The following is a 9719-nucleotide window of genomic DNA, read 5'->3' as shown; positions in this document are numbered from 1 at the left end:
TAGAGATACTGCCTTGGAAACCCAAGGAGGGGTCATTACGAATTGGAGATAACTCCATGGTAGTGAGTTTGGTTTTGGTTTGTTCATTGGTCAGTAGGACAATGCTTTAACCACAGCACCACCAGAGCTCCTTTAACCAGATTCTACCTAGGAAAAAAAGAGTAAATTTTAAATAGAGTATGAATCATGACTTATAAATTACTTAATGGAGAGAAGATTTAAAAGACCATTTACCAGGTTCAGTTATATTCATATTTCTTCACTCTTCTACATAAAAAGATATACTCTGCACTATAGTGGTTTTACCATGAGTACATTATTCATAGTAGAAATCCTCTAATCTTGGAGAAGAAAGGGTAAAAGGCAACCCATGAGTCCTCCTTAGAGGGTAGAGTATGCCCCCTACATGTATTTTCCCAGGACCCTTCTCAGGGCCCCCATGACCTCCTTATTCCTCAGGCTGTAGATGAGTGGGTTTAGGGCTGGGGTGACTATTGTGTAGAAAATGGAGATGATATTGTCCTGCTTGGGGTTGTGGAAGGAATTGGGCAAGATGTACATGAATGTAGCAGCTCCATAGAACATCCCAACCACAGTTAAGTGGGAAGAGCATGTGACAAAGGCTTTCTTCCTCCCCTCCTTTGAGGGCATGTGGAGCACAGTAAAAAGAATTAGTGAGTAGGAGGCAAGGATAGCAGCAAGAGGGGGCATCAGGAAGGTCACACCCATCACATATACCATGAGCTCATATCTGGCAGTATCAGCACAGGCCAACTTCAGCAAAGGTGGGATCTCACACAGCAGGTGCCTGATTATCTGGGCTTTGCAGAAGGGATAGTGCATGGTATAAACAGTATATACTAGAGCACTCAGGGATGCCAGGATCCAGGAGATTGCCACCATGAGCCAGCAGAACTTCGGACTCATGAGGACCATGTAGTTCAGAGGATGGCAAATGGCCACATACCTGTCATAGGCCATAAAGGCCAGCAAGAGGTCCTCTGCACCACCCAATGTCAGTGCCAGGAACATCTGAAGAGCACAACCTCCAAAAGAGATGGTGTTTTCTTGGCGCAGAAAATCCACAAGTGCCTTGGGAGTGACAACAGATGTGAAGAGGAGATCCATGAGTGAGAGCTGTCTGAGCAGGAGATACATCGGCACAAGGAGTCGGGCATCCATTGTGATGACCAGGAGCAGCAGGCCATTACTGGTCAAAGCCAAAATATATAGTACTGTTATTGTGGCACAGAGCAGCTCAGGAGACTCACTGTCATTCAGAATGCCCATCAAAATGAAGCCACTTCCCAAAGTGGAGTTCCAGAGCTCCATTCTGTGTGGTTTCTTTGGTTACCTAGAACTGGATGAATTCCCCATGAATTTCTGCTTAAATGTGTTCCTAGCTTTCCAACATCAGAGGCGCCTAAGAGATAGTCAACATAAATCCAAAGAAGTGAAAACTTTCTCACTAGTATCTGAATTTACCTTCTGATTTCTGACACTTTTAATTATATGAAAGAATCATCTAAATGAATAATAGGCATCATAGTATTAGCTAAACATTAAGAGATCCCTACATGAAAATATTATTCGTACATCTTTCCAGAAACATTAAATAATCTCATGATACCCACATTCTTGATTTTTCTTGTACAGCTGACTTAGAGCAGGCTTCTGTTCTGACTCCATCTTAAGTTTGTTCTGATATAAGTCAAATACCTTTCACACACACATACACACACACACACACTATTACTGCCTTCTATTATCAGCATCTTTATAAATCCAATCTTTATTTGTCTTTGAGGGTTGGCATGAAAATTATAACAAATTACTTGCTGCAACACTGTATGTAGCACATATTACTAACAATAAGATGTAAGAAAAAAAGGATGGTTATGAGCACAGTTTGTTGTAACTCAAATGTGTCATAAGGCAAAGACTACCTGTATATGTTTTAATTTAATTTCTGGTAATGATTTAAATATTCAGTTAGCTTTGTAGCTACACACATACATTTTTAAAATGAAATTCCAAAACAGATACAAATATTTGATTTCAAAAAAAGCACTTTTACTTTTTCTCCCCATGTAGTTTATTTCCACATTTGGTTGCAGAACTCAAGAGTGTAAGCATAAGTCTCATCAGAAGAACTTAAGTGTGCCAACCTTACTTGTCTCTCTTGTGCAGTCCCACTTTCTACCAATTAGCCTGAGATAGAAGGGAGCCTGGACTGTTTGATGCTAGGATGTGGTGTATTTAAGGTGGTGTTGCTTTTAGAGATAAACCATTAAGGTATTGATGATTAATTTAATGTGTCAAATTTACTAGGTTATGCTCTGGTAGCGTAGTGCCCAGGAGCTCTGGTGGCGTAGTGGCTAAAGCATTTGACTGCTAACCAGAAGGCTGGTGGTTCAAACCCAGCAGCCACTCCTCGGAAGGAAGGTTGGGCAATCTATTTCCATAGTGATACCGCCTTGGAAACCTAAGGAAGGGTTGCTATGAGTCGAGTCTGACTTGACGGCACATAACAACAACAACAACATGCTGTCCAGTTGTTTGTGCCTGTGAATGTATTTTGTTGATGATTAACATTTGCAATCAGTTGACCTTACGTAAAGGAACTGATTATCCTTAACAATGTAAGTGAGATTTCCAAGAGGAAAAGGAACTTGGGCTCAAGAGTACGACATAGATATCCTGCTAGAGTTCCTAGCTGCTGCCTGGCCTGGGTATTTCAACTCAAAACTGAGAGTTTATAGCCTGTTGCTTGATCTACAGGCTTTAGACTTGCTAGCCCCTGCAATTATGAGCCAATTCTTTAAAACAAACCTCTCCCACTTTCTCTCTCCATAAATTTTATCTATTTATGTATTTAGTTTTGTTTCTCTGAAGACCCTTGACTAATGCAAGGATCAATGCAAAGACAAGTGTTTGTTTGGAAAGTTATGATAAGATGTAGGTCTAGGAGGACTCAAATATAGAATAACAGATGAGGCACTACCTAGGAAGATCAGGGTGTTTGTGTCTGGGAGAAATAATGAAAGACGTGTGAAAAAAAAAGACACATATTGTATGTTGTAATCAGGCTCAGTAATCCTACCAAAACTCTTCTGCTGCAGGTCCCCATTCTCCCTCTTGTGGAACCAGAACCTCCATGCTGCGTTGAAGGGACACAGGGATGGGAAGAAAGAGCTCCCTTCCGGAATGCTGCTTTTTGTGTGTGATCCCAATGCCAGGGAGAAGGGAGTAGTGAAAGGCGCTTGAGAATGACAGAAGTGATTATCAGATAAAGCCAACTCTGAATAAGTGCTTAAAGAGTTCGATTTACAGAAGAACCTTTCTGGAAATCATTTCCCCATAACACGAGTTATATTTGACATTTCATTGGTTTCCATTGGGCTTTTCTGGGGCAACAATATTTGAATGGTAAAAAGGTATCAGATCGTATCACAGGCATATAATCTGTTCTTGATGGCCTGTTGGGGTCATATCCTAAAATAGGTGCAAAAACACCTTGTCAAAAGCTAGCATCCCACAAGTTCTAAAGGCACGTACAGAGACTTATACCAATATATAGGCCTGAGCTGTAGCACAAACTTTTTATTAGTCCTAATGAGGTTTTTTGTGGTGTTGTTTTCATGTTTGGAAAACCAAGAATACAGCAGGATTGAGATGGGACTTAAATCCAAAATACTAAGAGTGTCTGCCAGACAGAGTAGTATATATTCTTGGGATCTGACTTGGACCCTATTTCTCAACTCAGCATTACTAGAGGCTACCCATTTGCTTCAAAGGGAGACAAAGTCCCTACCTCAGGTGTTGAGAAGCCCAGCTGACAGACCACCCACACTATCCTGTGGGTTGTTTGAGGAATGAGAATGTTCCAGCAGAAGTTAGGAAGGAATATGTGGCTTTTCCAGCAGTATCCAGTTGGTTTAAGTATCTGAGGGTTTCAACTGAGATCAGGTGTCAGGACCTCTTCTATCCTTTCTATTCTTCTGCGAGTATTCTTCAGAGATGGCGTTGCAGACAGACAGTTAATACCGTCCTTGAGTAGTTTCCTATGGAGCAAGAAGATGACTTTCCTGTTCTCACACTTGTGAAGAATGAGGAGAAGCTGCTTCTCTCATAGTCTCCCAGGGAAGGAGCCCACCTAACATTACAGCAATTGTCAGATCAAGCACTCGAGTCCAGATCCTCAGACTGTTATTTACTGTGTTGTGTCTGAGAGTGAAGATAAAAACAGGGGGAAGTAGATATTGAAAGAGCTGCCCCAAAGAGACCCTGCAGTGGCCTGCCTCCCTGTCCCTGGAGCCAACAGTGAGCCAAGGCCTATCCTGGGAATACTATACTGTCTCCCTATCCTATTACCTCTTCCATGTACTTCTGTTTGACCCCTATGTTCAGAAGAACTGATCCTCTCAGCTGAAATGACTTCCCCTGGAAATTCCGGACCAGGAAACAGGATGATAATGAATCCTCTTGGGCATGTTCCCTGACCTGCACTCCCTATACTCTTCTCTCACTAAATAATCTCTAAGGCCCTAGATTTTGATTCTACCTCTAAGGGAAACATTGGTGGCCTAGTTCTAAACTGCTGATTAAATACACAGTATCAAGATCAGGAAGCAAGGGCATCTAGCAAGGCTGCTCCTCTACCCCAGATCATAAGATGTGTTCTGTGGTGTTTGTTGGATGCTGATACCTGCTTCCCTTCCTGCCCCTCATGATCCTCTTAACTTGGACTATTTCAATTCAAATGGCTGCATTAAATGGAGTCTGCAACTACCAGACCCTGCCTTCCTTGAACCTTCACAATCCAATGAGGGGTATGTGTATGTGTGTCTCAATATTACTGTTGTCTGCCACCAGTGAGCTTAATGATGCTTGAAGAGAGAGTGCACAAGTTTCCAAGTATTGATCAACAAAAATAAAAAGAAACCCACACTCTACTGAAATTATAGAATATCAATGATAATGAAAGTCTCTTAAATGCTCCCAGAGATAAAAGACAGATTTCTTACTAAGTAAAGACAATTAGATGACAATGGAATTTTCAATGACAATAATAGGACAAGAAAGAAATAATTTCAAAATTGCTAAGGAAATATAACTGCACACTTAGATTTCTATGCATAGTTAAAACATCATTCACAAGTAAGTATAAGTTTAAAATAATAACTAAAAGCATAATAGGTCTTAGGTTCATCCATGCTCTTGTTTGTATTAGTAGTTATCATTAATTACCAAGTAGTATCTATTTGCATCCACCACTTGTCTGTCAGTTTGTTATACTGTGGTGGCTTGCTTGTTGCTGTGGTATTTCAAATATCAGTAGGGTCACCCATGATTTAACAGGTTCAGTGGAGGTACAGACTAAGACAGAGTAGAAAGAAGGACCTGGCCAGGTACATTTCTTTAAAAATTGGCCATTGAAACCCTTAAGATTAGCAGTGAAACATTGTCTGATGTAGTTCTGGAAGATGAGCTCCTTAGGTTAGAAGGCATTCAAAATATAACTGTAAAAGAGCTGTCTTGTCAAAGTAGAGATGACCTTAATGACTTGGCTAACTTATGGCTTTTGGAGCTTACATTTGCTGGTGGGGTATAAATCAAAATGAAAAGAAACACCTGCAAATATCCATGAACAATCACAATATGGACTGTAGAAAGTATGAATCTCAGAAAATTGAAAGTTGTCTAAAATGATAGGGAATACATAAAGATCAATGTCATAGGGATTACTGAGCTGAAATGGACTGGCATTTGCCATCTGGAATCAGGCAATCCTATGGTTTACTATGCCAGGAATTACTTGTTGAAGAGGAATGGTGTCCCCTTCATTGTCAAAAAGAACATTTCAAGATCTATCTTGAAGCACAATGCTATCCATACCCCTACAAGGAAGACCAAAACCACCAAACCAAACTCACTGCTGTCGAGTCAGATCTGACTCATAGCGACCCCTCCTTGGGTTTCCAAGACAATATCACTACAAAGTAGATTGGCCAACCTTCATTCCAGTGAGTGGCTGGTGGATTTGAACCACTAGCCTTCTGGTTAGCAGCCAAATGTCTTAGGCACTATGCCACCAGAGCTTCCCACAAGGAAGACCAGTATTATTATTATACAAATTTATGCACCAAACACTAAAGGCAAAGATGGAAAAATTGAAGATTTTTATCAACTTCTGCAATCGGAAATTCACCAAACATGCAATAAAGATATATTGGTAATTACTGGTGATTGGAATGTGAAAGTTGGAAACAAAAAGCATCAGTAGTAGGGAAACAGGGTCGGTCTTGGTGACAGAAATTATACCAGAGATCACATGGTACAATTTTGCAAGACCAACAAATTATTCATTGCATATATCTTTTTTCAGCAAAAAAATGGTGACTATACATGTGGACCTCACCAGATGGAATACACAGGAATCAACTCGACTACTTCTGAGGAAAAAGACAATAGAGAAGCTCAATATCATCAGCCAGAACAAGGGCAGGGGCTGACCGTGGAACAGACCATCAATGATCACATGAAAGTTGAAGTTGAAGCTGAAGAATAATTAAAACAAGTCCACAAGAGTCCAAAATTATCTTGATTATATCCCACCTAAATGCAGAGACTATCTCAAGATTGAACATCAATGACTGAAGGTCAGATGAATTGTGGGATGATATCAAGAACATCATACATGAAGAAAAAAAAGGTCATTAAAAAGACAGGAAAGTCATAGTCTCAGGGGTTTCACCAGTCTCTACCAGACCAGTAAGCCAGGTCTTTTTTTTTTTTATAATTTTGAGTTTTGTTTCACGTTTTTCTCCCACTTAATCCAAGATCTCCTATTTTGATCCCTTTCTGAGTGGTTGACAGTGGTATCCAGGCACCATCTAGTTCTTCTGGTTTCAAGGTCATGTAGGCTGAAGTTCACATGGTCCACCAGTCCCTTGGACTGATCGTTTCCATGTGTCTTTGGTTTTCTTCATTCTTCCTTCCTCCAGATGAAGAGACCAATTGTTGCATCTTAGATGGCCACTTGCATACTTTTAAGACCCCATTTGTTACTCACCACAGTAGGATGTAGAACAATGTTTTGTGTAGTACATTATGCCAATTGAACTTAATATGCTCTGCAACCATGGTCCTGAGCCTGTGGACCCAGCGACTCACTCCTTCAGGGTGTTTGGCTGTGGCTAAGAAGTTATCATAACTTTGCCTTGTTAACTCTGTTATATATATGGACATTCTTATAGCGTATATGGGAGCTCTGGTAGTGTAGTGCCTAAGGCACTTGACTGCTAACCAGAAGGCTGTTGGTACAAATCCACCAGCCACTCCTCCGAAGGAAGATGGGGCAATCTACTTCTGTAGTGATACTGTCTCCGAAATCCAAGGGGGGTCGCTATGAGTTGGGTCCGACTCGATGGCACATAACAACAACAACAACATAGCACATATAAAGGAGATCTTTGGCACAGTGCCTAAATTATTTGACTGCCACCAGAAGGGTGGCAGTTCAAACCCACCAGCTGCCCTTGGGAAGATGGGGAAATCTATATCCATTAAGATTTATCACCTTGCAAAGCAGATGGGGATCTCTATGAGTCGGAATCCACTTGATGACAGTGGGTTTTCTAGCATATATAAATGTTGTTGTTAGGTGTTGTCAAGTCAGCTCCAACTCAAAGTGACCCTGTGAACGGCAGAATGAAACGTTGTCCAATTCTGTACCAGCCCCATGATCCTTGCTCTACCTGAGCCCATCGTTGTAGCCACTGTGTCAATCCATCTCATTGAGGGCCTTCCCCTTTTTCTTTGACCCTCCACTTTACCAAGCATGATATCCTTCTTCAGGGAATGGTCCCTTCTTACAACATGACCAAAGTAGATGAGACAAAGTCTGGCCATTCTAACTTGCAAGGAGCATTTCAGCTGCACTTCTTCAAAGACAGATTTGTTAGTTCTTTTAGCAGTCCATGGTACTTTTGGCACTCTTTGCCAGCACCACATCTCAGAAGCATCAATTTTTCTTCAGTCATCTTTGATCATTGTCCAGCTCTCATATGCATATGAGGTGATTGAAAATACCATGGCTTGTGTCAGGCACACCTTAGTCCTTAAGGAGACATCTTTGCTCCTCAGCGCTTGAAATAGGTCCCTTGCAGCCGACTTGCCCAGTGCTATAAGTCATCTGAGTGCTATAAGCAGTCAAGAGACTGCTGCCTCCATTGGCATCAATTGTAGAACCAAGTAATGTGAAGTCTTTGACAACTTCAATCTTTTCTCCATTTATCATGATGCTGCTTATGGGTCCAATTGTGAGGATTTTTGTTTTCTTTGTATTGAGATGTAATCCATACTGAAGACTGTAGTCTTCAATCTTCATCAGTAAGTGCTTCAAGTCATCCTTACTTTTAGCAAGCAAAGTTGGGTTGTCAGCATATCACAGGTTATTAATGAGCCTTCCTCCAATCCTGATGCCACGTTCTTCATATAGTCCAGCTTCTGGATTATTTGCTCAGCATATAGATTGAATAAGTATGGGGAAAGGATACAACCATCACACACTCCCTTCTTGATTTTAAACCATGCAGTGTCCCCTTGTTCTGTTCAAACGACAGCTTCCTGGTCTACATACAAGTTCCTCATGAGTACAATTAAGTGTTCTGGAATTCCCATTCTTCTCAATTTTGTCCACAATTTATTATGATCCACATAATCAAATGCTTTGGCATAGTCAATAAAACACAAGTAAACATCTTTCTGGTATTTTTTGCTTTCAACCAAGATCCATCTGACATCAGCAAGGATATCCCTTGTTCCACATCCTCTTCTGAATCCAGCCTGAACCTCTGGAAGTTCTCTGTCAATATACTGCTGCAACCATTTTTGAATTATCTTCAGTAAAATTTTACTTGTGTGTGATATTAATGATATTGTTTGATAATTTCCACATTCTGTGGAATCACCTTTCTTTGGAATGGGTACAAATATGGACCTCTTCCAGTCAGTTGGCCAGATAGCTGTCTTCCAAATCTCTTGGCATGACTGAGTGAGTGTATCCAGTGGGGCATATGTTTCTTGAAACGTCTCAGTGGATATTCCATCAATTCTTGGAGCCAATTACTTCAGTGCAGCTTTGACTTCTTCTTTCAATACTATTGGTTCTTGATCATATGCCATCTCCTGAAATGGATGAACATCAACCAATTCTTTTTGGTACAGTGACTCTGTGTACTCCTTCCATCTTCTTTTCATGCTTCCTGCATCTTTCAATATTTTGCCCATAGAATCTTTCAATATTGCAATTGTTTTCCTCAGATCTTTCAGCTTGATAAATGCCATGCATGTTCTTCCCTTTTGGTTTTCTAACTTCAGGTCTTTGCACATTTCATTATAGTAAATGGCTTTGTCTGCTCAAGCTGCTCTTTGAAATCTTCGGTTCAGCTCTTTTATCTTGTCATTTCTTCTGTTTGCTTTAGCTACTCTCCATTCAAGGGCAAGAGTCTCTTCTGACATCCATTTTGGCCTTTTCTTGTCTTTTTAATGACCTCTTGCTTTCTTCATGGATGATGTTCTTGATATCATCCCAAAATTCTTCTGGTTTTCGGTCACTGGTGTTCAGTGCATCAAAAAGGGTTGCAGCATTACATTGACAAGGAACTGCCAGAAATTCAAGCTGGATTCCTAGGAGGACGTGGAAACAGGGATAT

The 9719-nt window shown here is 40.7% G+C and overlaps 1 protein-coding gene across 1 annotated transcript; it reads right to left on the bottom strand.

Moving 5' to 3' along the window:
- Window positions 1-402: 402 nt before the first annotated feature.
- On the bottom strand, window positions 403-1332 carry LOC103208875 (olfactory receptor 2AG1). Its single transcript, XM_007954620.1, has one exon. The coding sequence runs from the start codon at window positions 1330-1332 to the stop codon at window positions 403-405; it is 930 nt and encodes a 309-aa protein (XP_007952811.1).
- Between the last annotated feature and the right edge of the window lie 8387 nt (window positions 1333-9719).

The sequence above is a fragment of the Orycteropus afer genome, unplaced genomic scaffold (assembly GCF_000298275.1).
Source record: "Orycteropus afer afer isolate SDZICR_OR568_19922 unplaced genomic scaffold, OryAfe1.0 scaffold00014, whole genome shotgun sequence".
NCBI lineage: Eukaryota > Metazoa > Chordata > Mammalia > Tubulidentata > Orycteropodidae > Orycteropus > Orycteropus afer.
Note: the sequence above shows the minus strand (reverse complement) of the source record. Positions and strands in the feature narration are given on the sequence as shown.